We start from the raw sequence: 25,992 nt of genomic DNA on the forward strand, positions 1-25,992 counted from the left end.
TCCACGGATGCTGGAGTTCATTATATAAAAGGGCCGAGTACCCTTTTATATGGAAAAGGGTATATAGAGATCCTCCACATCTGTAGAACCAGGTCTGTGGTTGGTTGAAGCTGTGGATGCCAACCCCACCATCAGGAAGAGCCGACTGTACTCCACCCTTTCATCTAATGACTTGAGCACCCACCCAGATCTTGGTATCTGCAGGGTGTCCTGAAACCAGTACCCCGGTATCTACCGAGGGATCACTGTATACTATTGATTATTTTGAGGGAATTGCATTCATGTGCTAATTTACTTTATTTTTTGCTTTTTAACTGTAAAGGTAATACTTGCTTATAGTAAAAAATACAAATGGACCAGAAGGATATAAAATGACAGCATTTTTCCCTCTGGCATCATCCTTCATTTCCATTCCTCGCCACTAATCACTGTTCTTTGTGACCATTTCCTGTGTATCAGAGCACAGCGTTCCATTTTCATTTTGTTTATTCAGCCAAACTCTTGTTTGTGGACTCTTAGAGGTTATTTCCAGTTTTGAGGGTTTTTCTGTTTTTGTTGCTTTATCAAATACTAATGCAACTAATGATTCCTAAGCAGTAGATTTGTTAGATCAATGGTATGGACATTTAAAATGTTGATAAATACCGTCAAGTGTTTCCCCCAAAAGGCTTTGCCAGTTTGTAGGAGGTGAGCTGTTTCCCAGCACCTTTGATAATTTGGGGCTATGTCAGACTTTTAGGTTGTGTTAGTCTAGTCACTTTAATCTGCATTGTCAAAATTATAATTAAGATTGCGCAGCTTTTCATGGGTTTCTTTACCTTAATTTTGCTGTTGATCTCCTATTCATATCCTTTGCATAATTTATTGGTTTGTTCATTTCAAATTATCCCCTTTGTATGTAAATCATTTGTGTTGCAAATCATCCCCCAATTGGGTTTTTTTTGGGGGGGGGGGCTCTATGCTGGGTCCTCGTTGCTGTGCAGGTTTTTCTCTAGTTGTGGCGAGCAGGGGCTCCTCTCTAGTTATAAGCACGGGCTTCTCGTTGCAGCGGCGTCTCTTGTTGCAGAGCATGGGCTCTAGACCACATGAGCTTCAGTAGTTGCGGCTCCCAGGCTATAGAGTACAGGCTTAATGCTTGTGGTGCACTGGCTTAGCTTAGTTGTTCCACGGCATGTGGGATCTTCTCAGACCAGGGATCAAACCTGTGTCTCCTGCATTGGCAGGTGGATTCTTTACCACTGAGCCTCTAGGGAAGCCATCCAGTTAGTCTTTTAATTTTGTTTAAGGGCATCTTTTTTGGGTTGTATAGTAATTTATAGTGCTGATGAAGATTTATTAGTCTTTTCCTTCATGGCTATTTGGGATTTGTATTTGTAGTATGCTTAGGAAGGCCTCTCCCACTTTAGAAGATTTTCTAAAAATTCATAAATGAATATATTTTCTGTATTGGCTCACCTCCATCCTGTCCAGGAATGTTTCTTCTCAGGGCCTCCCACCTCCATTTATTCACTAAACCAGGGACTGCCATGACTAATAAAGGCCCTTTCCATCTTGCAGAAGCAGATGAGAGCGGAAGAGGCAAAAGTTGTTCAAGAAAAAGCTGCAAAGATCAAGGAATGGGTGACCCTGAAATTAGCAGAAGTGAGTTAAAAGCTGGTCTGAGAACACCTGGGAGGGACCTGTGTGGGGTTGCTCTGGTCCCCCCTGTGTGTTTCTGCTTCCATCTGTATTCGGGGTCTTGCCTGCCTTTCATTTTGTTAACTATTTGTCCCCCACTCAGCTTAGATGCGGAGACACTTCACTTTCCCCCTCCTGTTGTCAGGGCTGGGTTTCTCTTGAGCTCCTGGTTAGCTTTGTGTCTGGGGAGAAGGAAGGATTTTCCCTTCTGAGAAGTCCCATCAGTTTCCCTCAGAGAACCACTCATGGTCCTTACCTCTGTCCTCGCCATTCTTTTTAAGTTTTTTTTTGATGGTCAGATATACATAAAGTGTACCATTTGAGCTGTCTTTAAAGTGTACCATGCAGTGGAATTAAGTACATTCACAGTGATGTGTACCCATCACCATTATTTCCAAAACTCTTCATCACCCCAGACAGAAACTCTGTACCATTAATCACTAATTCCCTATTGTCTCCGTTCTACTTCCACCTCTGTCCATCTCTTTTCATAGTTTCATCACTTGCTACAGCTTTATTTAGGAAACTCAGGACTAGAAGCTATAGCACTATGGAAAAACGAAAAAAGCTCTAAACAAAAGGAAAGGGAATTAACGTTTGGAGAGGAGCAAACACTCATCGTGGCTTCCTCTTTCCTGACACAAGTGACCCACACCTGCGGGAGGTAGCTGCTCATTTTGCCTCTTGTCCCTTCTATGGATGCACGTCTCAGGCCACCTGCTAGACTACAAGTCCTTGGGGACAGAGCTGACGCCTGTTACTCCATCTTCCACAGCCCTGACCTCTTGCTAAAAGAAGCTCAGTAAAAGTGTGTTGGCTTTCATTTCCAAGAAAATGCAGCCATTCTGAGGCTGGATCTCATGGATGGTGTGTTAAGCAAAAGAAGCCAGACAGAAGTCCACCTCAAAGAGTTCTATTTACATAAATTTCTAATGGGCACAACTGCATGAATGTGCATAGGGATGCATACTTAGATGGTAAAATGCAGAAAGCAAGGATATCAGTCTTAGAGACTCGGAAGACTTGTCTCCTCGGTGGGCAGGGAGGATGGTGTGACTGGGGAGGGATGAGTGTCAGTTGCCTGGGGTGCTGGCAGATTCCTCTCTCTTAACCTGTGTGGGGATCACATGATTGTTCATTTCACAATCATTTGTTAAGATATTCATTGGTGTGGAATGCGTTTTTTGTGTTATATTTCACCATTTTTTGGAAACGTTAAAACAACCTAGAAAAGAAAGCCTGAGGGCTCCCGAATGGAATCTTGTCCCAACCAAAACCAGGGAGCCCAGAGGGGAAGGCAGAGGTCAGGGCTCCCAGAAGAGTCATCAGTGGATTGAGTTAAGGGCACCATGGGTTCTTTTTTGAGGATTTGATCTTTGAGAAGGATTTTAATCTCGTTTTAAATTATTTGTCTAAACCTATAGGCTTGAGTATTCTAAATCTTCATTTTTCTTTAGCTTGAGATGGAGAATCAGCACCTGAAAAGCTGTAATCAGCACCTGGTGGAGCAGGTGGGAGCCCTTCAATGTGCACTGGAAGGTAAGTGGGCCCGTCTGTGCGGGGACTGGGGGAGTGGGGTGTGTGTGGAGGGGATGGGGGTGCTTGTATATGTGGTGGGTAGTGGCTGAATTGGGGAAGCTCTTAATATGCCTATATTTGCCCCAACCACAGCTCTTCAGATGTCACCTTCGGAAAAGCTGCTGGTGGCCCCCCAGGGAACCACAGAGCGGGAGTCTGTCCCTTCAGGACCAGGAGCCCAGCCAGTTGGGCAGGACAGTGGTCCTCCGGCCCAGGGTGCCCTGAAGGCAGCTATCCCTGCACCTTTTCCAGGTGCCCTGCAGAGCAAAGACTCTGTTCCTAAAGCAGGAAGCCCCGTGGAGGATTCCAGTTCCCGGACAGTCCACCCTGGAGCAACATCAGAGGCCAAGACCCTTCCACTTCATCTGGGAAGACAGGGCTCTCCTGGCCAGCTGTGCCTGAGGCCTCGCACCCCCAGGCATGGTCTGGCCTCCTGGGGTGAGGGCCTGGTCACTGCTCAGGGAGGGACGCTCCCTCGGACGAAGACTTCTGCCAAGGAAGGTGGCCCCGGCTGCAGCCTGACCCTGCCAAAGGCCCGGGCTCCCAGCACCCTCCGGGACAGCATCCAGCTGGCCAAGCGGCACCACAGCCAGCCTCAGGCAGGCCCTGGGCACTTCAGCCATGTGGTGCGCATTGAAGTGGGGACCCTCTCAGCCTTCCACCCCCCCAGCTTTCCCAAGGGGGTGGTCAGAGCCGAGCCCCGGGAGGAACCAGAGAAGATGGAGATGGAGGAGCAACCCCCCGTGGGGAAGAAGGAGGTCCAAGGAACAGAGCTGGAGGAAGTGGATTTGGAGAACAAACCACCCACACCCCCCTTGCACCGCTTTCCATCCTGGGTAAGAAGCTCCCTCAGGGACAGGACAGAGGGGCCTGGCTGATGATATGACCACTTTTTTGGTGCCCAGACCACCCCACCCACAAGGGGTGGAGCAAAGATTTCTGATGATCAGATGGTGGCCAGCTGTTTCCTGAGCTTGGGCCACAGCCAAGCTGCGTGCCTGTTTTCTCGTGTAATCTTTGTGCCTCTCCAAGGAGGTGCGGTGTGGTGGCTAAGAGCACCTAGGATCAAACAAGGATTGAATCACTAGCTCTGTGAGTTAGCATGAGCTGCTGAACCTCTGTGCCTCAGTTCCCCTTTCTGTAAAATGGGGATCGTAGTACCTGCTTAAATGGCACCCCACTCCAGTACTCTTGCCTGGAAAATTCCATGGTCGGAGGAGCCTGGTAGGCTGCAGTCCATGGGGTTGCGAAGAGTCGGACACAACTGAGCGACTTCCCTTTCACATTTCACTTTCATACATTGGGGAAGGAAATGGCAACCCACTCCAGTGTTCTTGCTTGGAGAATCCCAGGGATGGGGAATCTGGTAGGCTTCCGTCTATGGGGTCGCACAGAGTTGGACACGACTGACGCGACTTAGCAGCAGCAGCAACAGTACCTGCTTTCCAGGGTTGCCCTGAGGATTAAGTGTGTTAATGTGTATTTGATGAGTAGTTGCAGCAGTGGCTCACAGCAAGGGGAGAGGTTGTTGGAAACAGGGCAGGGGCCATGGGAGGTTAGAATACCACCAGAACCATTCCTCCTCTTGTTCACTGCTATCTTGTAAATCCAGATGCTTTGGAGTCCTAAAGCAGAGGTGGGCAGTCAGGGAGCATTCGGCAAGCGGGCTCAGCTCCTTCTGTCCGTGAGACAGGATCACTCTTGTCACTTTAGGGAGCCATAATGGCCATAAAACCCAACGTCTGTTCTTGGGTGGGACCAGCTGGCCAGTAACCACAGGGGAAAAATTGAGACTGAAAATTGGGAGAAGGCCGTTTCTCAATCTGAGGGAGTCAGATGGACTTATTTGCTGATTTAGAGTTCCTTTTTCTGATAGTCTGCAAAATAACCTTGTGAGTTAGCCATTGTGTGCTATGTGCTCAGTTGGTTCAGTCGTGTCCCACTCTTTGCCACCCCATGGACTGTAGCCCACCAGGCTCCTCTGTCCATGGGATTCTCCAGGCAGTAATACTGGAGTGGGTTGCTATCTGCTTCTCCAGGTGATCTTCCTGACCCAGGAATCAAACCCACGTCTCCTGTGTCTCTTGCATTGGCAGGCGGGTTCTTTACCACTAGTGCCATCTGGGAAGTCTGAATTAGGTATCAGGTAACCTTCTGTGAAACACTCTTGCATTTGTTTAACCTAAATCCCACAAGTTTCACTTTCTGTCTGTGAAGTCAGAGACCTATCTGTAGTTGAATTCCACAACCACTACTGGCAGGAATAATCTTTTTTAGGCCTGATTTTACCACTTGGACCCAGTTTATCTGCCCTACATAAGCAGAGAATTTCCTGCCCCAGCCCAGTGCCACCCCCGCCCCATAATCCCTTTTTGCTGCCTATCACTTCCCTTCCCTTGCCTGCAGGCACCGCAGGCTCTCATCCCAGCACTTGCCAGCCCATTCCTCCCTCCTGCACGTGCCCCAGCACTGCCACTCCTCTCTGGAGTGGCCTTGATGTAGCATCCACCCCGCTTCCCACCCCAACCCCAAGAACCAGGCCAACAACCTTTCCAAGTCCCTGTGCCTCACATGTCACCTGAAGGGGCCTTTGTTTTCCCTTTACCTTGAGTGGAAAAGAGATATGGAAAAGGATAAGTGGGACTTCTGGGTTGTTTGGGAGGGATCTGGACCCTAGGAAAGCTCCCCAGGCCTGTGGGCCTGCTTCAGAAGCAGGGAACCCTGAGGGGCAAGGGAAGAGTTGGGGTGGGCATTCCTGTTGTCTTCTGTACCATGATTTGACATTGTTGCCATAGGGAAAAAAGATGTCTCAGTTTTCTAACAACTGGCTTACAAAAGGGCACGTCCTTGCCCTGGGACTCTCACCTCCTCATTGTCAGTGCCCCAGCTTCTAGAGTGCTAAGATGCAGAGAAGCAGGTCCTGGTCCTCTCTCCTCCTGAACTTCTTTCCCCAAGGGGAAGGGCCGCAGCAAGGGAGGGAATAAATATCACCTGATGAGCCCTGGCTGTATTCTAGGCATTAGATATTTTTGTTGATAATTTTATTTGATTGTCACAACAGCCTGAAAGGTATTATTTATTACGCCCATTTTGGTTGGTTGGTTTTAGTCACTAAATCGTGTCCAACTCTTGTGACCCCATGGACCATAGCCCGCCAGGCTCCTCTGTTCATAGGGATTTCCCAGGCAAGAATACTGGAGTGGGTTGCCATTTCCTTCTCCAGGGAGGCTTCCTGACCCAGGGATCGAACCTGGGTCTCCTGCATTGCAGGCAGATTCTTTACCAACTGAGCCACCAGGGAAGCCCACATTTAGAGCCGAGGAAAATGAGGTCCAGAAATGATGTTAACTTGCCCCAGATCCCCCCACCCCTACCCTTGGAGGCTAAGCCTGAATGTGGACCCAGGTCTGCCTGCCTCCAAAGCCAAGGGCCCGGATGGGCAGAGGAGTGGGTGGGGTGCGGGGGCCCTGACCCCCTGCCACCGCCCTGTTCCAGGAGAGCCGGATCTACGCTGTGGCCACGTCCGGCATGCGGCTGTCTGAAGTGCCTGTCAGAAGTAATGCCACCAGCTGCGGTGAGTCCCAAGTGGCTCCTGTGGCGGGCAGGATGGGCATGCGCGGAGGAGAGGACTCTGAACTACGCCCAGGCCAGGTCACCTGCAGCCCATTCCTTCCCACAATAGGTGAGGTTCAGGTGAAAGCACGTGGCCAGGGCTCCCTTGGAGGGAGAAGGAAGCTGCAGGGTTCTGCTCTTCAAGAGTAGGGTGGGAGTGGGCGTGAACGGAGTTGTAGCCAATTACAGAGATGCAAGGGGTTTGGAGGCGGGGCCTCCAGCAGCCGTCCACCTGCGCTGGCCTTCCCTGCCGCAGTGCAGGGACTGTGGGCGGAAGGAGCCGCCACCCCTTGCTGTGTGTGGCTCCGGAGTCACCCGCCACAGCGACCCCGGAGTCACCCGCCACAGCGACCCCACAGTGATGCGAGCGCCACGTAGTCACATGGCGTATAACTCACCTTGGCAAGAGTGGGACTGAGGAAGACCTTGGCCCTCATCCTGCTATCTGTCACCGGTCTTTCCGGTCTGTCCAGAGTGTTGTTTGTTTCAGGGAATGGTGTCTATGCGGATCTCTCTCCTCCTGATGCCGCTCAGGTCTCTGCCTCCTTCCCACCCCTTCCTGGGTTATGTCACCGGAGTGAATCTCATTCCTCTCTCCTGCCCCTCCAGCTTCAAGCCCTCCTGCCCTGGCATCACCTGGGCCATTCTCTGGCCTTGTCTACAAGAATGTCACCGTGCCTGTCTACACAGCCCTGAAGGGGGTAAGAAGCCACTGTTTGAAGAGGGATTGTCCTCCTCCAGAAAGGCCTTCCCTTCACCTCCTGACCACCACCCGTATCTGCAGGGGGTGGCTGGAGTCAAGCTCTAGGGTCAGGCCTCTGAACACACATGTAACTCTGGGCAGGCAGCTCAGTACCTGCTCTACTCCCCCACCCCCACCATATATAATTTTATCTTTCTTAGATTTTTTAAAATCTATTTTTAATTTTTCTTCCAATTTTATTGAGGTAATGGAAACCTAATAAAGGTATTGCTGTGTACCAGGAACTCATATAATATAGTGTTGTAGGTCAATTATACTTCAAAAACAAAGAAACTCATAGTAAAAAAGAGATCAGACTTGTGGTTACTCAAGTGGGGGAATTGGATGAAGGTGATCAAAGGTATAAACTTCTAGTTATAAGAACTAAGTATGTAATGCACAATATGATAAATATAATTTACAGTGTTATATGTTAATACACGAAAGAGTAAATCCCAAGAGTCATTATCACAAGGGAAAGGTTTTTTTTCGGTTTCTTAAATTTTATATCTATATGAGATAATGGATGTTTTTTAAGCTTTTTGTTGTAACCATTTTGTGATGTATGTAAGTCAAACTATTATGCTACACACCTTCATCCAATTCCCCTACAACACTATATGAGTTCCTGGTGCACAGAAATATCTTTATTAGGTTTTTATTAGAAAAATTCTACATTTACAAAAATGTGAATCATTATGATGGAGGGCAAAGTAAAAAGTTAGAGGTTAAACCAATGCCTGCTCCACCTCTTCTCATCTTTTCACACGTCTGTCCCAGAGACCAGTGGGATTCTGTCCTGAACTTTTTGTGTGTTCAAACATGTATTCCCATATATACTCCCATAACTTTTCTACATTAAAAAACAACATTTATTTATTTGGCTGCCTCAGGTCTTAGTTACAGCACATGGAATTTTTACTGCATCGTGTGGCAGCTTTCATTGTGGCATGTAGACTCTTAGTTACTCCATAGCATGTGGAATCTTTGTTCCCTGACCAGGGATCAAACTCACGTCACCTGCATTGTAAGATGGATTCTTAACCACTGGACCATCAGGGAAGTCCTCCTCTATATATATATTTTTAACAAAAATCAGATATTGCTGCAACATGATGTTTTCATATACTTTTTGGTCTGCTTTTGTTACTGTTTTCTGAGATCATAACAGTAATACTTTGTAAAACTTGTTTGTAGAAGGATAAAAAGCCCAAAGTGAAATTTCCTCTTACATTGCTTTTCCCTTATTCCTAACCCTAGAGGCAACTATCACTAATGGTTTGGTGTTTATTCTGTAATGCCCTCTGACGCATTTACAAATTTTCTGTCCCTCTCTTAGATGCACACACACAGAGGATGACATCGTACATGTCAGTCTGCCTGTCGCTTTTGCACCCAGCCATGTGTCAGGTCTCCCGGCCCCGCCTCCACAGGCAGCACAGCTCTGCCTCCCTTTTTAGGGCTGTCCAGTATCCCTGGTATAGATGCCCCATAACGACTTTAACTTGTCCTCCCCTGGTTCACAGTGTGGGTCATCTCTATCTTTCTCTAAAATCAATGTTGCGATGAATATCACCTTGCAAATACTTCTCTGTGCCCTTATATATACATATTTCTGTAGGACCTAGTTCTAGAGGTGGAATTGATGGGTAGATAATATGTATGTTTTAAATTTTGACGGGTAGTGCCAAATAACCTTCTAAAAAGATTTTATCACACTGTAGAGAGTATCCTTTTCCGCACAGTTGCCCCAACATTGAAGTAATTGGTCTTTTAAATTTTTTACCATGGTCTCTGGATTTGTCATCCCCACCCACTTTTAAAGCTCCGGTCTCACCCTTGGCCATTGGTGTGGTGTTCTGGCCCCCTAGTGGCAGGGAGCAAGGGTCCCAGCGGCCAGGTGTTCAGCCCCAGTGGGGCAGCTCCCCTGGGGATCACGTGGTGTGTTGGGGAGAGAGGCATGGAGGTGAGGATGCAGGGGCAAGGTGATCAGGTCGGGAGGGGACAGTTGTCTTTTGGGTGTCCCAGCTGGATGGAGGCGTCCCCATGCACTAGACAGGCTGTGTTGGCCACACCCGGGGCACATGGAGCTGGAGTGAAAGTGCAGGTGGGTGGGGGCTTGCTTTGCAGCAGGAGCTGCAGTGGGGAGGGGGCCTGTCTTGCAGAAAGCCACGCAGATCAGCACAGTGCCCTTTGTGGATGAGTCCTCTGGGTCTGATGATGACTGCAGCTCCCAGGCAAGCTTCCGAACTTCAGTCCCGTGCTCTGAGTCCAGGAAGACCAGTGGATTGGGCAGCCCCCGAGCCATCAAGAGAGGTAGGGAGGAGGGGGGTGGGAGGGGTATGAAACAATGGCGGGCACCTCCTCTCCTCCCATGGGCGGTCCTACTTGGGGGTCCTTGGTGGGTGAGGAAGGCCCTGCAGTTCCCGGGCTGGGCTAGCCAGGAGGGTGTGGACCCAGGCCTGGACTCCTCTTCCCTTGGACAGGCGTCTCCATGTCCTCACTGAGCTCCGAGGGTGACTATGCCATTCCCCCGGATGCCTGCTCCTTGGACAGCGACTACTCTGAGCCTGAGCACAAACTGCAGCGCACCTCATCCTATTCCACCGATGGACTGGGCCCAGGCGGGGTGAGCTGGGAGCTCCGCTCCCACCCCACGGGGCCGAGGCAGGGCTGGGTGGGAGCAGACCGCCAGCACGAGACCCAGGCAGCAGCTGTGGCGTCCCTGGGACTGGCAAAGGGATAGCGGGGCCTGGGGGCTGCCACTGATGATGTGAGGCCTTGGGGAGTAGGCGGCGGGTATGCAGTTAGGAGGTCAGGTGCACTCAGACCCCATCACTATATCCCAGGGGGCCCAGTGGGGCAGGAGGAGTTTACACGTGTTGCCTCTTTAGCGCCACGCTGACCTGGGATGCTGAGTGCTAACAGTGTATTTATTGAGTGCTTAGTGTGCCGGGCACCGTGCTCAGGGCTTTGCATGCAGTGTCTCATTTGTCCTCACGGTCATCTCAGGCTTATTACCCTAGCTCGCGGATGAGAAGCCTGAGCCTCAGGTGTGCTGCTGTGCTCCAGAGCCGGCAGTGAATCCAGGTGGCTCGTCCCCCAGCCCTCGCTCCACACCGCTGTGCTGCCCTGGCTTGTCTTTCCCTTTCCACTCTCCTCCCCCACTCAGCTCATGTTCCCCAAACTTCTCCCGCTCTTCCTTGCTGCCTGGAATGGCCTCCTTCCTCCTCTGGGCTCATCTCGAAGGAAAGGCTGATTTCCTTCCAAGGCTGGTTCAGGTCTGGCTCCTGCTGGAAGCCTCACCTGGCCAGCCTCTCGCTTGTACGGCCCCTGACCCACCACCTCCTCACGGTCATGTGTTGTCTCCCCTGCCAGCAGGACCACCCATGCTTTATGACTCCTCTCTGCACTCTTAGCCGGGCAGTTCCTTGAAAACACACGTTGTTGTTGTTGTAGTCGCTAAGTCATGTCCGACACACACAGTAGATACTCAATAATTTGTTTTAATTGATGACAAAGCAGTGATTCTGCTGGGCCCTTTTGGCCTGTGTGATGTCCAGGAACCCCAGTGATGTTTCCCCTTCTCGCCCTGCACCCCTCCACTCCTGCAGGAGTCACTGGAGAAGTCGGGCTACTTGCTGAAAATGGGGAGCCGGGTGAAGACGTGGAAGAGGCGCTGGTTTGTGCTGAGACAGGGACAGATCATGTACTACAAGTCTCCGGTGAGACCTTCCTTCCCTGGACAGTAGGCAAAAGAGCCCACCCCAGCCCCAGAACTGCATGAGGGGCTGGAAGCCGGGCAGAGGGCGAAAGTCTGGCAGGTGGAAGAGGCAGCCTGGGCAGGTTCCTGAGGCTCTGAGCCCCACATGGGACCAGGAGTGAAATCAAGCCCTGAGCAGTCAAGGGCACTTCTAGACCGCTTGGCTTGGTGATTTCTTTTTCCTTCGGAAGCCGAGTTCTTCTTATGCCTGGTCCTGTACATGAACTATTCCTAGGCTGCCCTCATGTGATCTGGGCTGTTCTAACAGGGAAGCTTGTTACCTCCTCCATCTCCTTCCGACGCTGTTTGGAATTAGGGAGCCTTAGGATCCTGGGACCTAGGAGAAGGCAAGGGCACCCCACTCCAGTACTCTTGCCTGGAAATCCCATGGATGGAGGAGCGTGGTGGGCTGCAGTCCATGGGGTGGCTAAGAGTCGGACACGACAGACTTCACTTTCACTTTTCACTTTCATGCATTGAAGGAAATGGCAACCCACTCCAGTGTTCTTGCCTGGAGAATCCCAGGGACGGGGGAGCCTCGTGGGCTGCCATCTATGGGGTCACACAGAGTCAGACATGACTGAAGCAACTTAGCAGCAGCAGCAGCAGGATCCTGGGACCTAGTTTGGCAGGATCTCCCTGGAGGACCAATGTTAATGTTTTTTTCTATTTTTTTATTTTTTTTTTCAATGTTAATATTTTAAAGAAAGTGAAAAGGCCTATCTCTTGTGCAACTCCAGTTGATTGCTAGTGCCTGCCTTGAGCACCATGTTAAGAATTCTGGGCCTGTACCACTCAATGAGTAGGCATGCTCTGATTGATTAATAATGTCTGGAAAGGGTAATGGTGATATACAGGCCACCTGATGATGACACTTGCTATAAAAAATATAGTAGAAAGAGTTTAAGGGCTTTATAGCTCAGGAATAACTTAGTGGCTTCTAACCCAGTTTTTAAAAAGGTTCAAGCTATACTCTTGAGGCCTGAATCAGCAGGACCCATGTCTCTAATCATTGCTCCATTTACTTAGAACCAGGATCCAGAACAAGTTACCCATCATACTGCAGCCCAGGAACTCTTGGGAGTCACTTTCCCATTTGTGACCTGGAATAAGCTCTGAGGGGAAACGGTGTGCTCTGGGAAGGCTCCAGCCTCTTTCCCCTCCTTCCTTTCTTTACAGAGTGATGTCATCCGGAAACCTCAAGGCCAAGTGGAACTAAACTCCCGTTGCCAGATTGTTCGAGGGGAAGGTGCACAGACATTCCAGGTGAGCATGCTCCTGGCAGTTGGTGTTTTAGATAGAAGAGGTGCTGGGTTTGGATATGGCTCCTCTGAAAACAAAGATGGAGCAAGATGAGCATGTATGAAAGACGTTACACTGACATTTGCGTCGCTCCTCATTTGTGGGTTTGAGGAAGGAAGAGGAGGCAGGATGTGAGATGGAGTGAAGGTAGGAGAGATATGGAGAAAAAGAGGAGAAGAAGGAAGGCACGGTGGGCCAGAGTTCTGTGCCACCTCATAACCGGGCCCCTGTTTTTCCATCCTCCTCTCCCCACCCCCTCACCCCCCAGCTCATCTCTGAGAAGAAAACCTACTACCTGACGGCTGACTCACCCAGCCTGCTGGAGGAGTGGATCCGTGTCCTGCAGAGCCTGCTGAAGGTCCAGGCCATTGGGCCTCCAGCTCTGCCTCAGGGGGGCACCAAGCCCACCGTGAAGGGCTGGCTGACCAAGGTATGGATAGGGGGATGGGGAAGGCATGTGGGCCTCCTGAGAGTCAGGGGAGCCAGGAATGAGTCCCGGGGGTGGTGGGTCCCCTCCTGACACAGCTTTCTGCAGAAGGTTCCTCACACTGGTTACCTGTTGTCTGAGCCACATAAGGTGATGGTGAATGACTCTCTGGAAAAATAGGGATCAAGGTTGTTAGAGCAACAGCTGTTCTCAAGACAGAGGGGGGAAAGGAATGTCTTGGACCCACTTTGAGGTCATTAGAAGTTGCCCCCACTGCTGCCTTGTACCCACCACAGCTCAATATGAACAGAGGGAAGCTGTGACCTCAGTGAGGCAGGCATGGCCAAAGACTCATAATATCTCAGGCTGCCCTAAAGATGTTTTTTGATTTGTTTTTTTTTTTTTTTTTTTTCAGCTGTGCCACTTGGCATGCAAGATCCTAGTTCCCTGACCAGGGATCAACCCCATTGCCCGCTGTAGCGGAAGCTCAGAGTCTTAACCACTGGGCCACCAGGGAAATCCCTAAAGACATTTTAATTAGGGCCTTTCTGGTTGCAGGGAGCTGAGAAGCACTTGTGGACCCCAAGGAAGGGGAGGTTAACAGGGAAGCGCAGTAACTAGGCCAGGACACTGTCAGGAGTGATACATGAGAAGCTCCGTGCTCAGGGCTTTCCCTCTGCCTGTCTGTTCAGTCTGGGTTCACAGCCCTCTCCTCTGCCCAGGTGCACTGTTTTTACACTTCATGATTACATTTGCCCAAGGGCTTCAGCCCACGGCGGCCCTGTCCTCCCAACTCTAGTCCTTGCTGACTAGCAAGTTCTTTTTGTGGTCATATTCCTGGGACAGGACATCTGGTTGGCCAGGTCAACCTTTTAATGGCAGTTCATATGAGGATGAATGGGGGTGTCGTGGCCATGGACCCTTGCTGTGAAAGGGCTGGTTCCATTAGTCGAGAATCTGGGTGGCATCTGAGTTTGACCTGGAATTGACCTAAGGGTCTGAGTTGAACCAGGGGTTTTGAGATCTTTCTCCTCGTGGCTTCTCTTTGGCAGTCCCAGATTTACTTCTGGGGTCATCTGATTCTGATAATGCTGGTTCACTTCTGACCTGCAGGTCAAGCACGGCCACTCCAAGCTGGTCTGGTGTGCTCTCATTGGGAGAACCTTCTACTACTATCGAAGCCATGAGGACAAGGTACTTCTTGGCCTCCCAATAGTTTCCCCCAATCCACATTCCTGTGGCTCTGTGTCCTGATGGAAGGCCCCACCCCAAACCCTATAACCAGTACAAAGCTAGTGGCCGGATCCCTCTCGAGTGTGTGACCAGTGTGCAAGGCCTACAGGTTGTTTTTGTGTGGCGTGTCTGTGCTCCTCCAGGCCTGTCCCCCCTTCCCCATCCTGTCATCCATCCACCTCCTTGATCCCCAGCCCTATAAGCCCCAAGGTTCAGAGAGAAGAGACTCCTCCATCCCTGCCAGCCCTCTCATTCATGCAAGGCTCCTGTCTGCAGCGACCTCTGGGCTGCCTGCCTGTGCGGAACGCGCACATAGAGGAAGTAGATCGATCCTGTGACTCAGACGAGGACTATGAGGCTGGAGGAACCCGGCGGTTGCTGTCCTCCCACTACACGCTGGTGATCCACCCCCCGGAGCACAGCCCCACCTACCTCCTCATTGGCACCAAGCATGAGAAGGTGAGGGAGGGACTGGGCCTCCATGGCAAAGCTCAACCCTTTGATTCTCATCTTCCTTCCTTCTTCCCTGAGATTCCCAAAGTTCAAATTTATTTTCCTCCTAGACATGTTGGCAACTCGTATTTCCTGTTTGGGAATATTCCTTGTACTGGGTTCATTCCCAGCGACCAACATCTCTTCACTGGGGCCATGAGATGGAGGGGACCACAAGCTTAGGAACTTAGGTTCATATTCATTCTATCCCAAGTCTTTGTTCTTAGAGACTGATGGCCTCAGCTTGTGCCAACCAAGCAGGCTGAGCATCACCCTGGACTTGGCCCCTTCAGTGAAGCTCCCTTGGAGGTCCTGCCTCCATTCTCTCCCAGCCCAGCCCCATCAGCTGGCTTTCCATCCACTTCTAGGATACGTGGCTTTACCACCTCACAGTGGCTGCGGGTGGCAGCAGTGCCAAGGTGGGCACTGCCTATGAGCAGCTCATTGGAAAGCTGATTGATGGTGAGGGAGACCCAGGTAAGGCAAGGGTGGCCATCACTGCTGGGTTGGAGGGCGGTGGCTGAGTAATTGGTGGTTGGGAACCCCAAGAAAGCACGACCATACCCTGAAGCTGTTTGGAAACCATCTGAGCCACAGAAGGGCATTGGTGTCCCATGCTCCAGGGCCTTGTTTCTGGTGAGGATACTGGGGAGACCACTCAGTATCTGGGGGAGTTGTCTGGGGAGCAGACACTTGGTCAATGTTTTACTTTGTTCCCTGCAACTTTGCTGGCCAGACAGAGCGTTGAGGAAAGAAGGTGGCTGGTTAATCTGTAGTTAGAGGTGGTTAATAAATGAAGTTAGGATCAGGCTGACTTCAGCCTGGGGCATTTAGAAGTCTGTATTTTGCTACTGATTCTCAGGACCCTAAGGACCTAAGGGCTCCCAGCACACACACACTGCTCCACTGCTGCTTCAAGGCTTGTTTGTTCCAGGCTGATACACATTCCTCTATCCAGACCTGATGCTGCAATGAGGTGGCCTCCCTTGCACACGTGCACACACACACACACAGATGCCCACGCCTTGCACTCACTCCTACTGCAGCCCCACGGGCAAAGCAGTAGCCGCCTTCCTGTAAGCTGTGCTTCTGAGTGTCCTGAATAAATGCAGTGCACACCTGCCCAGCCTACGCTCTGTGGGTGTAAACGCAGCACAACCCGTGTGTCCAGACTGAAAGCCCTGCCTTCCCTGCAGATCAGAGCGGGGGTGGGGGCGGGGGGCGCGTTCCCTCCGCACTGCTGACTGCCGCTGCTCTGTGGTGCTGTGCTCCGGGCAGACTCCCCTCTCTGGAGGCACCCCATGCTGTGCTACAGCAAAGACGGGCTGTTCACCTCCCTCACCACCCTGCCCTCCGAGGCCCTGCAGACGGAGGCTGTCAAGCTATTCAAGGTAAAGTGGGAGCCGAGCTCCAGGCCCACAGACTGGCGGTTGGCACCCTTGCCCTGCATCTCGGCTCTAGCCAGAGCAGTTCTGCCCACCGTGGTGATGGAGACCTAGGCAGTTTAGGGGGTAGCTTACGGAGGGATCTGAAGAGGATAGGAGACAGTCCCTCAGGGTTCCCACCGTGTCCTTTATGGGGAAGATACTGTAAGCTCTGGGATGTCACCCCTGGGCCCTTGAAATGAAGAGCTGCCCTCCTCCTGGAGTGCACAGTGGGAAGGGGCAGGTTTTTGTTGCTTCTGGACCTGAGAGGTTCTGGCCTATTTTAGGATGTTCTTTGTTCCCCTCTGAATATTCTGTCTTTTTGAAAAATGAATATGTCTTGTTTGTGTAATGGGAATATTTAAAGAAGGAAAGATTCTCTCCCAAAGTAGCCATCTCAGTAAGCATAGATATTCTCAGTAACGATGCTCCCTCCAAAAAGCACTGTCTGCAGTGATCCAGGGCCTCCCTTGAGCTCTGAGGGGGTGGTGGGGACAGCCCAGTCTGTCCCAGCCATAGAGGACAGTTGTCAAGGAGCCGCCCGAGCCCGCCGTCATCTCCCTGCAGTCCTGCCAGCTCTTCATCAACGTGCCCGTGGAAGCTGCCTCGGTGGACTACCACGTGTCCCTGGCGCAGACCGCGCTGCAGGTCTGCCTGGCTCACCCCGAGCTACAGAGCGAGATCTACTGCCAACTCATGAAGCAGGCCTGCTGCCGCCCGCCGCAGAAGTACTCCCTCATGCAGGTGGGCGTCCCTGGGGCAGAACAGCCGTGGGCCAGGGCTGCCCAGGAGGTGGGAAAGGTGGAAGGAGGTGACTGGGCACATATCCTCTGAGCCTGGCGGCCAGCAGGCGGCCTCGGGGCACAAAGCTGTCCCGCTGTCGTCTCTGTGCCCCTCCTGGATGTCCACACACAGATTGTGTGACTGCATTTCTGGACAGAGCCCGGCCGAGCTGGCCCTCCCGGTGCCCACAGGAGGTTGGGGGCTGTGGTTTGGAGGGGCTGCTTAAGGCTCTGCAGCTCAGGACCGTGAGGGCGGTGGTACGCAGACCAGCACTCACCCTGCACTTCTTTCCCCCCTCAGTGCTGGCAGCTCCTCGCTCTGTGTGCCCCCCTCTTCCTGCCTCAGCACCACTTCCTCTGGTATGTCAAGCAGCAGCTCCAGCGCCATGCGGATCCCAGGTAAGATAGTGCCCCTGGTGTTACTGACAGGCATGATCGAGAGGGACGCCGAGGGAGACCAGAATGGATCAGATCGCCTCTGCTCCCTGGGATTTGTGTGGTGGCCATGGAGACTTTGCCCATCAGCACGTACACTGATGGCACATGGCGATCCGGGCATGCTGGGCTCCTCTACATGCCAGTCCACGTAGGCATGGGTATCTTGTGGGGGCTTCCATGTGAAGCTACAGTGCCCCCACATCGTCCCCATATTTTCATTCTCTGTTGCCATGTTTTTGGGCTCCCGCAGAAAATAGCCATGCCAGCAGCCTGCAGCAAATAGACCCCGAAAGACAAAGTAATACCCCAGACCAGTCTTCAGGGCTCCTATCACAGCCTCCCAGCTGCGGGTTCAGTCCTACAGGTTATGTGTTGGTAGGGAGCTGGGGGTGAGTGGACTCCCGTGTTCCTTTTTCCCTTCACCTGTCTTTTTAGAAATGAAACTGGCCAGTACGCCACATATTGCCAGCGGGCGGTGGAGCGAACGCTGCAGACCGGGGAGCGGGAGGCCAGGCCGTCACGCATGGAGGTGGTGTCCATCCTGCTGCGGAACCCCTTCCACCACTCCCTGCCCTTCAGCATCCCCGTGCACTTCGCCAATGGGACCTACCAGGTGACCGGGCTGCCGCGCTCCCTGAGCTGAGTCTTCTCATGTCACCGACCCAGAGGAGAACACCTTTGGGCCAGAGGGTGCTGCGCCTCCATAGGTCCAGCAGATCTTAACAGGCAGACCACCCGAAGCACAGGGCTGGGGTTTAGGGGGCAGGTGGAGCCATTTGTGCCAGTGTGGAGGGAGGAAGGAGCTGGAATTGCAGAAGTGTTTCACTGTTCGGGGCCTGGGAGGTGGATCTTTTGAACCCACTGCACGAACAGGGAAGCTGAGACACTGACCACGAGAGTGGCCTGGGAAAGGGCCCCCCAGAAGCGGTTATAGCATGTGGGACTGCAGTCCACTGTGGGCAGGCTCCTCCCTTAAGCACTCACCACTCCACATGGAAACCAGCTTCCTTTGGCCTTTGCAATTGCCCTTTCACTCTTCCTGTAGCTCAGTCGGTAAAGAGTCTGCCTGCAATGCAGGAGACTTAGGTTTGATCCCTGGGTTGGGAAGATCCCCTGGAGAAGGAAATGGCAACCCACTCCAGCATTCTTGCCTGGAGAATTCCGTGAACAGAGGAGCCTGGCGGACTACAGTCCATGGGGCTGCGAAGAGTGGGACAAGACTAAGCGACTTTCACTTCACTTGCTTCTTTCAGTCATGCCTTTCCATCTCCTGGACCCTGACCCCTCCACTGGCCCCTCTCCCGGCAGGTGGTGGGTTTTGACGGCTCCTCCACCGTGGACGAGTTCCTCCAGCAGTTAAACCAGGAGACGGGCATGAGGAAGTCCTCCCGTTCAGGCTTTGCCCTTTTCACGGATGACCCTGCTGGCAGGGACCTCGAGCACTGCCTGCAGGGGAGCGCCAAGGTGATGCCCCCAGCCCAGCCAACGGAGTCCCTCCTGCGCCACCTCGGCCTTCAGGATTCTGTGTTCCCAGCCTGTTGGAGACTAGCCCGAGGCATTCCCCCAGGCCAGCATTTCTGTGCCATCCTAAAATGAGCCCATACAGGCAGAGTTGTCTCTGCTCTTGTCTCTGGAGAGATCTCCACATCCCTCCCTCCCTTAAGAGGCTTTTCAGCTTCTGGGGGAAAAGCTGCCTCTCAGCTCAGTGTTGGAAGGACAGGGAAGCGCTTGTCAGCATCAGCCCGACCTGGGCAGAGCCCCCTGCCAGTTCCAAACACACACACATAGACAGATGACTGAATGCTGGACCAGCAGATGTTGTATTGCACACTGGCCACTCACCTCAGCTGCCAGGGCCCCTACTGTGCTTACAGGTTCCATCATAAAGAGGTAGATCCTTATGGTACTTCTGTATGGACTTTGAGTGGGATTCGAGCCCTCTGTTGCATTAGGGTCTGGGGTTAGAGCTGCAGGGCATGCTGGCTGTTGGTGGGAATGTGCTGGAGCAGTCAATAAGGATGAGGCTTTGGCTTCAGTGTCTGCTTTCTTTATGGTGACAGGACGAAGGCTTCTATAGTCTTTTACCATTGCCTGGAAGAACTATGCCATGTACCTTCTGTGTAAATGCCTGGCATCTGTAAGGCTTTGTTACATAGTAGGCCTCTGGTTACACTTGATGAAGAGGAGAATGGCGGCTGGTGGTAAGGGGCCATGTTTTTTGACTGGGGCCTGCCCAGCCTCGGGAGGTGGCCTAGATGTTAAGCCAGTGCGGGGCAGTGTTCGGTGGTTTGCTGCCCACACGGCACGCAGAGCTCCGCCTCTGTCTGTCAGGAAGTCGCTGGCACCCTGGGTCCCAGGAGCATGAAGCCCACTCAGGTCAGCCTCCGGATGGAGAACGATCATTCTGCTCTGCCTGGGTCCAGGCGTGACTGGACCTTCTTCCCCTCGTCGGGGGCTTTTCTGACTTTGCTCTTTTGCATCTTGCAGATCTGTGATGCCATCTCCAAGTGGGAACAAGCCCTGAAGGAGCTGCACACCGGAAAGTCTGAGGGTGGCACACGTGTTGTGAAGCTGATGTACAAGAACAGGTCCTGAGGGCTGCTAAGGGGGGCACCGAGCGTGAGGGCTGCTGCTGGGGTGCAGCTCCTCACTTTTTCACCGGAGGCCTGTCCTTCACAGACAGGCCCACAGATATAACACTGCCTGTTGGTCATTAGCTGGGGGCCCAGGCTGGCTCTGCTGTTCTCTGTGAGACCCTGGGCAGCTCAGGCTTTTGGTCCCTGTACTGCATCTGCATGCTCACACATGCATGCAGACACACACACATACACCCCTGACCGCCAGCCAGCTTCTCAGGTGGCTACATGTGCTGCATTGAGAGAGGAAGATTTTGAGCACTGGATATTTAAGGCTAAAGAATAAATTGCTCCTGTACCAATTCCAGGAAATACAGGAGCCATCCTGACTTTATATCTCTCTGAGTACGAAAATTTCATCTCAGATATGTCTCCAGGCAAATAATTTCCATTAGTCTCTTGGAATCTTAACTCATCCAGTTCTCTAATCAGCTATGAAAAAGGGGCTTCCCAGGTGGTGCTGTGGTAAAGAACCTGCCTGCCAATGCAAGACAACATGGGTTCAGTCCCTGGGTTGGGAAGATCCCCTGGAGGAGGGCAAGGCAACCCAATCCAGTATTCTTGCTTGAAGAAGCCCATGGACAGAGGAGCCTGGCAGGCTACAGTCCATAGGGTTGCAAAGAGTCAGACACAACTGAAGTGACTTAGCATGCATGCACCAGGTACCAGCTTCCCCTCACCTAATCCAGTAAGTCTAAAGGTGAATTCAGAATTAACCACATGCTACTGTTGCTATGAGATCTGGAAGGACAGGGATCTTCTCTGTATCATGCTTGGTTAAATTTTCTGGAGGCAGTGGAAAACAGACTCACAAATGGTATAAAAAGGTTTTTTTCTTTGGAAATCAAGATATACAGATCCAGAGACAGCCTCATCGTTCGGGATTCCAGTTGAGTCCTGGCTTCTCTTTCTCTCTCCTGTAGGCTGTATTTTCGGAGTCAAGTCAAAGGTGAGACAGAGCGAGAACGTCTGCTGCTTGCCTCCCAAACTAACGGAGAGATAGTGGCAGGGAGGTTTCCTGTCAACAAGGAGCTGGCTCTGGAGATGGCTGCCCTGATGGCTCAGGTAAGGTTCTGTTCAGGAATCTGGAGGGTCAGGGGACCGTCTTGGACTCACAGGCAGAATGCACCACACGGGGGGAAACAGAAGATTCTGCAGGTTTTAAGGTGCCAGAGAGGGTGGCCTTGCTGACTCCTTACCTAGTAGGGCACCTCACTGCAGACACATACTGAGAGCACGGAGCCCAGGGGCCTAGGTTTGAATCTAACACCCTAACTGCTATGAGATCGTGGCCAACTTACTTTTCTTATATGCTTTAGTTCTCTTTTGTATTCTGAAGCAAAAATCCCTTACTGCCACCCCTACAGTGTTGTACTATGGTTCTTAGATAATGTATGTTGTAAAATGTGTACTCACCAGCTGTCAAACGCTGCAGTGAGAACTGGGGAAAGGAATGTGCATTCAGGCTTTGACTCTTCTTCCTGTTACCTTTAGGAGGCTGTGTTGCCAAAGGCATCTGGGATGCCTTCATGTTCCCTCTAAGAGTCTGGATTTATGTGCTGGAGAAGGGGAAATAATAACAGTTGATCTTTAATAAACATGTACTGAATATGCTAGAGAGGGCCCTGTGCTGAGCGTTTTATAAGCACTACCCTATTTAGTTCTCATCCTTACTTTGTAGGAGAGTAAACTGAACAGAGTTTAACTTGATTGTGGTTTCAAAGCTGGTAAGTGGCAGAGCTGGAATTGGAGTCAAGCATCTGACTCCCGTGGCCACATTCGGAACACTGCTATACTGTAGGATCTGCAGCATCTTCCGCCCTGTATCCCACAGTTTGGGATTAGAAGCCAGAATTTCTGTAGTGTTGTCTGCCACTGATTAGCTGTGTCTTTGGATAAGGCACTTAACTTCAGCTCCAAAATGAACGTTGAACTTGACAATCTTTAATATTCTTGGATCCTAAGATTTTTTTCTCTGGTGTCTGTGAAACTTGAGATAAAGGGTCTGTTCACAAGAAATGTGTTTTTCCCATCCATTCCCTCCTCATCAATAAAGGAATGAAATGATGGTTTATTGTACCTCTCTCAGCAGGCCCCCACCCACACCCTCTCCACATCCAATTTCCTGACTTGTCCCTCCACGTGCTTCTATTGCAGGTAGAGTACGGGGACTTGGAGAGGCCCATCCTTCCAGGACCTGGGGGTACACCCTCTGCCAAAGCTCAGCATCACCTCCAGCAGGTCCTGGACAGGTTCTACCCAAGGCGCTATAGACACGGGGTGCCCCCTGAACAGCTGAGGTAGGCTGCAGGGTCTTGCAAGGAATCACTGTGGGGAGGGCTGCAGAGTTGGGGAAACCTCAGAGCTGCAACAGAAACATGGCACCCTGTCTCTCCGTCCGTCCAAACCAGGCACCTGGCAGATCAGCTGACCACGAAGTGGGCGGCACTGCAAGGCTGCTCCTCTCCTGAGTGCATCCGCATCTACCTGACAGTGGCCCGGAAATGGCCCCTCTTTGGTGCTAAGCTCTTTGCTGCTCAGGTGAGTGTGAGCCTTTCCAGTGGAAGGAGTGATTACCATATCATCTGGAAGCCCACCATCCCATCTGGAAGCCCACCATCTCATCAGAAACTCCCTTAAGTTTCTCAGGGATTCCATCAGGTTTGAGCCAGTTCAGTCTGTAGCGCCCGCCTGCACACTAGCCACCACTAGGGGTCGCAATGTCCCCACCCATTTCTTGCCTGCTGCAAGCTTTCCCTGGTCCAGAGCAGTTGTGACTCATTGCTTTTGGACCAGGATTATTTCTGGGTGACCCTCAACTTTCCTTTATTGACTTCTTTCCCAATCCTATCCCCCCCAAAAAAAAAAAGATAGGGTCAACTAATTCACAGCAGGGTTCAGACTTGATGTGACGTCCCTCTCAAAAGTGCTTTCATTTGAAAAGAAGTTTGAAAGGACATATTAGTATCATAACCTAAACAAACACATCTCCACTGACCTGGAGTGGCCACGGGGGATGTGACTACTCAGGCAGCAGTTCATTTGTCCTGCATGAAGGTCAGGTGGCCAACAGTAATTTCAGCTAGAACTCTTCTTCACTGGGTATCTGGTATGTGTGAACTTTGTACATAATCACACAGTGTCCTGTCCTTGATGCTGGATCGTGATCCTGTTCACTGAGAGTACAGATCAGACAATAGACTCATTCATTCAACAAAGAACTATTGAGCTCCTATTATATCTCATGCATTGCGCTGGTTGTTTGCAGTGGCAAGATGTAAGCAAATGCAACACAGTCCTTGCCTTCATGGAGCTTCTTATCTAGTAGGGAAGGTCCACATTAATCAAATAATAATTCTCTCTCTAAATACATATATAATTTTTTCACAAGTTGTCACAGTGCCATGAAGGAAAAGTACAGGGGTGTTATAAAGGCATATAACATGGGGACCCTCTTGGCCTGGAAGGTTGGGGAAAGCTCCTGATGAAAGAGACATGTCCATCTCTGATCCCAGACTTCTGGGTAGAAGAGATAGGAGATCTAGATTGCCCTCATGCAGCCCTGGCAGGGAAAATTAGTCATTCTAAGACTTGTCCACCAAATAGTCACTTTTCTCCCTGGTAGGGCCTAACGCCTTTAAGGTTACATTATTGTTTTCCTGACTTTTTAAAAAATATAATCCCTAGAAAATTGGTTGAAGCGGATGCACTGGTGCTGGGAGAAACTGGAATGCTTTCAGTTTCTGAGAGCCAGGAGAAGACAGCCTGTTCTCCATGCCTGTGACGGAACAGCCAGGGCTGGCCTCTGCTCTGCTGCAGGAACAGAGTGTGCTCTGCTCTGTTTCGTAGCAGGGTGGGTACTGCAAGAAAGTGATACCCTTCCCCAATTAGCGTAGTTCGTAAGCGGCCAGAGCTCCAAGCCAGACGCCTCCTGCCACGAGCAGACTGTTTATCCAGTATGCTGTACAAATACCATCTTCTGTGTTTCCCAAAAGGAGAAAAAAGTTGGAAATCACTGCCTAGCAGCTCCCTGGATGTGCCTTCTACTTCAGAAAGCTCTAGTGGTTCAGAATCCTAGCTGTGACTCGGTCTGATGGGATTTTCCTGTTCCCCCAGCCTGCGCAGCTGTCTTCCACGGAGAGCGCTCTGGTGTGGATTGCTGTGAATGAGGATGGAGTCAGCATCTTGGACCACAACACTATGGTACGGGAGGGTGTGGGCTGGCTCCCTGGCGGCTCCTCTCTGCACTCAGTCCTGAGCTGAGTGACCGTGGTTGCTCTGCCCCCACTACCCCCACCCCCACCCCAAGCACTGCTGTCTAGTCCAGACACAGCTTAGACATTTGAATGGAGCTCTCCAAAGTGTGGCCGCTTCAGACTTCTCTTTCCTGGTCTGACGAGATTCCCAGCTCAGAAGGCAAGGGGAAGGCAACCCAGGAACTAACTGGATCACTTCTCACAGCAACTGCACGTCACCTATCCCTACTCTTCGGTGATGACCTTCGGTGGCTGCCGAGATGACTTCATGCTTGTGATCAGATCCCTTCCAGACCAGAGCTCTGGGAAAGGCCACGTTGAGAAGTTGATCTTCCGCATGGCTGCTCCCAAGGTGGGCCTGAAAGCTGCTACAACATTTGACTCTGATCGGGTATGATGAGGTGGGCTTGGAGCATAGAAAGGAAACTGGGGTTATGATAATACCCCAGAAGGGCCCTGCCCCGAACAAAAACCTTTGGCCTTGTCTCTCCTCAGTACTCCTGAGGGTGCTGGGCTGGTAGAGGGGCTGGTGGGGGCACTCCTCACGTTACTACTTCTGTTGTCAGCCACAGCACTGCGCAGCTTGAGCTGGGGGACCTCTCGCTGCTCGTCCTTGCAGCAGGCCCAGACCCAGGCCTGCTTCCTCCTCCAGGTGCTCCCCCCTTGCCTTGGGTTCTGCTGTCCCAGCACTTGTCACAAGTGGGCCAGTCCGCACGGGCTCCCCCTTCCCTGGGGTTCTGAAGAAGGCCCAAAGACCTGTTTCGCTTTAAGGGCCTTGTTCCTACTCAGTACAGGAAATGTTGATTGGCAAAAGTAACAATTCCAGAGACTCTGAAACTGAAGTTCTGATTTATAGTTTCTGGCTTCTTTCTGAACAGCTGGAAACCCTGTTGTTTTAATCCTAAAGCTGGAGTTTGACAAACCTCCTCCTCCTTTTAATACTGTCCCTGCCGAAGGAGAGGACACGCAGGTCCCTTCAGGGAGGCCGCCTGCCCCGGCTTGGAGACAGCCAGAGCGGAATGTTGGTCCTCCTGTTTTCAGGAGGTACCATGGACTCCAGATGCCCATTTCACTGGTTGTCTGAACCTCACCAGTAATGATCCCCTGCTTGGACACTTCCACCCTGGGTGGTTATTTAAGAGACAAACCAAAGCCCAAGAAGCTTATGCAACAGCTAGTGAGAGAGAACCAGAATTCAAGCCATAGCTAGTTCCATTCCTTCATTTCTCTGTTGTCTCCTTAGATTGCAGAGGTGACCTTCATCTTGGCCAGCTACATGAACCACTGCTCCACAGCTGTGAACCCCCCCACCACCCCCGCTGCTGCCTGCCAGCCATGGGAACTGGATGGACGACAGTTCTTTGCTTCCATTCCCTGTGGTGCCAAGGGGCCAACGTTGCTGTGAATATTTCTCTTGCCCTTTTCCTCACCACCAGCTGGTGCCTCTGGGATTAGACATGTGTCCTTGGATGTGATACTACTGTGATGGGTCTGATAGCCCCTGCAACCCACCCCAGTTGTTCTGTGAAATGTGTGCTTCGGTGTCCACTTTACCCTCCAGGTGCCTCATCATGTTCCAGGGCTATCCTTTAAAAATCCAGACCCCGTATAAAAACCACTTTCCCCGCCC

General features: G+C 51.6%; 1 protein-coding gene across 1 annotated transcript in view; it reads left to right on the top strand.

Annotated features, from left to right (window-relative positions):
* The window catches only part of PLEKHH1 (pleckstrin homology, MyTH4 and FERM domain containing H1), a 43,905-nt gene extending 18,138 nt beyond the window's left edge, over window positions 1-25,767 (top strand). The window contains exons 4-28 of the mRNA XM_052646991.1: window positions 1,558-1,641; window positions 3,135-3,216; window positions 3,349-4,091; window positions 6,751-6,829; window positions 7,477-7,568; window positions 9,775-9,925; window positions 10,096-10,238; window positions 11,224-11,334; window positions 12,552-12,638; window positions 12,943-13,104; window positions 14,215-14,295; window positions 14,611-14,793; window positions 15,195-15,303; window positions 16,105-16,217; window positions 16,818-16,994; window positions 17,334-17,431; window positions 17,906-18,083; window positions 18,779-18,934; window positions 19,958-20,058; window positions 21,030-21,171; window positions 22,264-22,406; window positions 22,518-22,647; window positions 24,223-24,309; window positions 24,568-24,714; window positions 25,606-25,767. Of these exons, the coding sequence (XP_052502951.1) occupies window positions 1,558-1,641; window positions 3,135-3,216; window positions 3,349-4,091; window positions 6,751-6,829; window positions 7,477-7,568; window positions 9,775-9,925; window positions 10,096-10,238; window positions 11,224-11,334; window positions 12,552-12,638; window positions 12,943-13,104; window positions 14,215-14,295; window positions 14,611-14,793; window positions 15,195-15,303; window positions 16,105-16,217; window positions 16,818-16,994; window positions 17,334-17,431; window positions 17,906-18,083; window positions 18,779-18,934; window positions 19,958-20,058; window positions 21,030-21,171; window positions 22,264-22,406; window positions 22,518-22,647; window positions 24,223-24,309; window positions 24,568-24,714; window positions 25,606-25,767 (3,741 nt within the window). The remainder of the gene's footprint in view (window positions 1-1,557; window positions 1,642-3,134; window positions 3,217-3,348; window positions 4,092-6,750; window positions 6,830-7,476; window positions 7,569-9,774; window positions 9,926-10,095; window positions 10,239-11,223; window positions 11,335-12,551; window positions 12,639-12,942; window positions 13,105-14,214; window positions 14,296-14,610; window positions 14,794-15,194; window positions 15,304-16,104; window positions 16,218-16,817; window positions 16,995-17,333; window positions 17,432-17,905; window positions 18,084-18,778; window positions 18,935-19,957; window positions 20,059-21,029; window positions 21,172-22,263; window positions 22,407-22,517; window positions 22,648-24,222; window positions 24,310-24,567; window positions 24,715-25,605) is intronic.
* The last annotated feature ends 225 nt before the right edge of the window (window positions 25,768-25,992 follow it).

This window comes from Budorcas taxicolor, chromosome 10, assembly GCF_023091745.1.
Source record: "Budorcas taxicolor isolate Tak-1 chromosome 10, Takin1.1, whole genome shotgun sequence".
In the NCBI taxonomy this organism is placed as follows: domain Eukaryota; kingdom Metazoa; phylum Chordata; class Mammalia; order Artiodactyla; family Bovidae; genus Budorcas; species Budorcas taxicolor.